Here is a 4,214-nt window from a genome sequence, read left to right as displayed (position 1 = left end):
CACACACACATACATATTTTCATCAGTATATCATACTTTCAAATCGATACGCACACATACCCATGCACGCACCCCTCCATACACATCTACAAGTACCCGCACGCACGCACGCACGCACACGCGCCATTCAGACGTGGACAGGAGAGCAGCTCAGCGCCTACGAAACCAAACTGGGAGGGGTTGCGAGCGAGGGCTGGGTTTCCATTGGCTGCACGCAGCCGCCGTGGCGCGGGGGTATCTCTCATCATATTCAGCATGTTTTGCACAAGAAATGTCAGCCAGGAAGGGCTCTCTGCTCTCTTCGCCAAATTATTCCACGGAAATGGCATGTTCGGAGACCCCAGCTGCAAACGCCTTTTTGGTGGACTCTTTGATCAGCTCAGCCTCAGGCAGAGGGGAAGGAGGGGGAGGCTGTGGCGGTGGAGGCGGCGGCGGAGTTGCAGTAGGAGGAGGAGGAAGAGGCGGCGGCGGCGGCGGCTACTACCCGAACAACGGTGGCGTCTACCTGCCACAGGCGTCCGATTTGCCGTACGGGTTGCAAAGCTACGGGCTGTTCCCGGTCCTGAGCAAACGCAGCGAGGATCTGCCGCCGCCGCCGCCGCCAAGCATGGTTCCCACTCCGCACACTTACATGTCAGGGATGGAGGTCTGGCTAGATCCCCCGAGGTCCTGCAGCCTTGAAGAGCCCACAAGCCCACAGGCGACCTCCTGCTCCTTCGCTCCCAGCATTAAAGAGGAGAGCTCCTACTGCCTCTACGACTCGGACAAGGGCCGCAAAGAGGCGACGGCCACCGACTTGTCGCCTTTCCCGAGGCTAAGCGCAGAGGTCTGCGCCGTGAATAACGTGGCGGCTGGGGTGCCTGTCCCGGGCTACTTCCGCTTGTCTCAAGCCTATGGCACCGTCAAGAGCGGCAGCTGCTACAGCAGCCCCCACCACCAGCACCACCAGCACCACCAGCAGCAGGAGCCGCCGCCGCCGCCGCACCCAGGGCAAATGGTGGCTGCTTCCCCGTTCGCCCCGCAGCCCCAAGTGAGCTTCGAGTCTTCTCCGGCGTTTCCTCTGGCCGCCCCGTTGCCCGAGCAGGGCAAGAAAGACAGCGAGGATTCTTCCCCACGCAGCACTCTGGCCGGGGATTCGCAAAGAGGAGAGGAAGAAGGGCAGGGTTCCTCTTCTGCCGCAGAAGAGCTGTCGCCGGCCCCCTCGGAGAGCAGTAAGCCTCCCTCCGAGAAAGAAACCCTAGGTAAGGATTCCTCCTCCACCAAAGGCGGGGAATTACCAAGGATTTTAAGCCCTTCCCCCGCCCAAAAGAGCTTTTGCCTGGTCAGTCCCCCCCCCCCCCCCCGGGAGGGCGGCTTGGGCAGACCTACTCAACCGCCACAGAGATTTTGGTGCAAGGATGCAGAGATACCACAGAGAGAGAGAGAGAGCGATAGACTCCAGAAAAAGCCTATACAGAGAGAGGAAGAGGACAAACACAAAGCATATCTCCTTTCTATTTTGCAACGCTTAATGCGCCGGTTGTGGGCAATAGAGCATGGGGGGTGGGGGCCAAAAAACCACACCCAAGCCAGTCCTTCGTGGCCCACCGCGATGCAGAAATGCCTGAAGAGATAACAGAGACGTTCGTTAAAAGGCCAAAGTAAGCAAGAAGAGCGCCCATAAATACACCCCCTCAGAACCTAAGTTCTAGTTTACGATCTTGGATGCCTTTACAGACCCCTCCTCAGAGCAGTAGCTGGGTTGGAATTCTCTTAGGCAGCCGGGTCAGTTTAGACTGCAGACTGCCCTGCCAGGGTTCCTCCAGGCTTTAACTAGCCTTCCGCGATAAAAATCCGAAGGGCCATTTCCATGAATGGGAACGGCCTTAAGAGCGCCCTGGGATCGCTCTTCGAATCCCTTTTATTGCAAAGAAGTTTGTGCAGGAGGCATTCCTGCTACAATGGAAGATTAAGTGATAGCAATAGCAACGTAGCAGTAGTAGGAATATTTCCAAACTTTTACGAAGTAGGACATTTTAATTACTGATCGCCCATAATTCTGAAAAGCGATGCAAGGGAGACATGATAAGTATACCCATGTTACCCATATCCAAATACATGCAAGAATATGTCTCTGTACTGAGTCTCGAGAGTGGAAGGGAAAGAAGCACACACACACACACACACACACACACCCATCTTCAACTCTGCAGACATTAAAGAACCACGTATCTCTCTTTTTCAATGTGCCAGGTGCAAGTCAAGTGGCTAACCTCTCAACCCGGCAAACCATGTAAATGTAATTAATCCGCAGAAGAGGGAATTGATCCTCTGATCCTATGCATGTTTGCTCGTCCTATTGAATTAAACGGCTTCAATTTCCAAATAGGCAGTCGTGGGATTGTATTTATTTATTTGTTTGTTTAGCCTGAGCTGAGTAACAAATTTGGGCTGGGAAAAAAGAAGTGAGAAGAAATCTCAGAAGGGGAAAGAGCGGAGCAATTTTAAATTTAGCACCCTACTCGTGGGGCTGTATTTTCACACTATCTGTCTCATCGCTTCGGAAGGACCTTCTTCGAGGAGAAATGGTTCAGGGCAGGACGCCACTGCCAAAGGCACCGGCATACCTCGCCGGCGTCAACTCCAAACGTCCGCCGCTCTTGCTCAGGCGACCGAGAGAGAAGCAACTCCAGGAGGAGGGCGCTAATTGTGTCTCTCGGCGCTCGGGCGGGGGCGGGGGCAGAAGTTAAGCGAGACCCTCGAAAGGGCCTTAGAAAGAGGACTGGGGCCCCTAGAAGATTGTCTCAAACTGAAGCTCAGTAGGGAAGTCCTCAGGTGTCCCTCCCATCCCCTTCCTGGTGTCCTTGGTAATGTCCCTGGCTGACTTTTTTTTTTAAACTAGGCGGCTCGAAGGGAGAGAACGCAGCCACCTGGCTCACTGCGAAAAGCGGTAGGAAGAAGCGGTGCCCTTACACCAAGCACCAAACGCTGGAGCTGGAGAAAGAGTTTTTGTTCAATATGTACCTGACTCGTGAGCGTCGCCTAGAAATCAGCCGTAGCGTCCACCTCACGGATAGACAAGTTAAAATCTGGTTTCAGAACCGCAGAATGAAGCTGAAGAAAATGAACAGAGAGAATCGGATTCGGGAGCTCACAGCCAACTTCAGTTTCTCCTGATGGATCTATGGACGCCTTTGAATGGTCTAAACAGCCAGTACGATCCTGCACCCCACCCCACCCCACCCCACCCCACCCCATCTGGTCAGGCTTTAAGCTATTGGCATCTGTGTGGATCTGAACCTTTCGATCCCATTCTCAGTCTCTCCATAGTCCTTTGTGATTGATTTTGTTGGGATAAAGCCATAACAAGGCATAACCCCGCATTCCTTCTGGACTGCCCTTCTTCTGTTCTTACTTCTGGAGAGCCTGGCGCTGAGAAATAGGATTTCCAAAACCCTATGTGCCTATTCAATTTTCCTTACCTACCCCTTAAAAAAACAAACAAACAAACAAAAACAATCAGAAAAGAAACCTAGCCAAAGGAAAGGTGCATTCCGAACCTCTCCGCTAAGCTATGCCATATGTTGCGAACTGGGGTTGAGTGTCGTTTTCAATCATTTAAACATTTGACCACACCACCCCAAATATGGATCGGGTTTGATATTATTATTATTATTATTATTATTATTATTATTATTATTATTATTATTTTCATTTTCTTGTGCAGCCAATGTTAAGCAGCCATTGTGGAAAGAAAAAAAGATCAGACTGTACGGTGTAAGAAGCCAAAACTGTTCATGTGTTTACTCATTTATTTTCCTAAATGCTTAATATTGCAGCTTTAAAAGTTTCCTTGGGAAAGAGAGAGAGAGAGAGAGAGAGAGAGAGAGAGAGAGAGAGAGAGAGAGGAACTGCTCCCCTCTTCTCTTGAAAGATAAGAACAGTTTTATGTTCCTTAATGGTTAAATTATTACATTTTCTGGTTGTAGGTAATGACTGAAAGTTGTTTTTGCTTTAGATAAATGGTTCTTATCATTCCTTATGCTTGACAAGCACATACAAAGAAAGATACGAAGGAACATTTATCTGAATGGAAAAAGGGGTGGAAGACCCCAATTTTGCCCATTCTGTTCCTAGAGATGTTTTATTTATATATATATATATATATATATATATATATATATATATATACACACACACACACACACACACACACACATACACATACATGCACA

General features: G+C 50.1%; 1 protein-coding gene across 2 annotated transcripts; it reads left to right on the top strand.

The window, feature by feature from the left end:
* Positions 1 to 237: 237 nt before the first annotated feature.
* Positions 238 to 3,156, top strand: HOXA10 (homeobox A10). 2 transcript variants are annotated; one of them, XM_088150711.1, is made up of 3 exons: positions 238 to 923; positions 990 to 1,241; positions 2,882 to 3,156. In XM_088150711.1, the coding sequence occupies exons 1-3, from the start codon at positions 272 to 274 to the stop codon at positions 3,154 to 3,156; spliced, it is 1,179 nt and encodes a 392-aa protein (XP_088006837.1). In that variant the 5' UTR covers positions 238 to 271. The 2 variants fall into 2 exon arrangements, with proteins under 2 accessions (XP_088006837.1, XP_088006836.1); XM_088150710.1 differs by having other exon boundaries at positions 238 to 1,241.
* Positions 3,157 to 4,214: the final 1,058 nt, after the last annotated feature.

This window comes from Python bivittatus, unplaced genomic scaffold, assembly GCF_059951505.1.
Source record: "Python bivittatus isolate LINGU-HERP-01145 unplaced genomic scaffold, Pbiv_v1 ctg000610_np1212, whole genome shotgun sequence".
Taxonomy (NCBI): domain Eukaryota; kingdom Metazoa; phylum Chordata; class Lepidosauria; order Squamata; family Pythonidae; genus Python; species Python bivittatus.
The sequence above is the reverse complement of the archived record's forward strand: the minus strand, read 5'-3'. Positions and strand labels throughout refer to the sequence as shown.

Coding starts and splice junctions, on each gene's coding strand:
- HOXA10 (XM_088150710.1), top strand. CDS start 272: ATGTCAGCCAGGAAGGGCTCTCTGCTCTCTTCGCCAAATTATTCCACG. Junction 1,242..2,881: donor CTCCGAGAAAGAAACCCTAG/GTAAGGATTCCT, acceptor TTTTTAAACTAG/GCGGCTCGAAGGGAGAGAAC.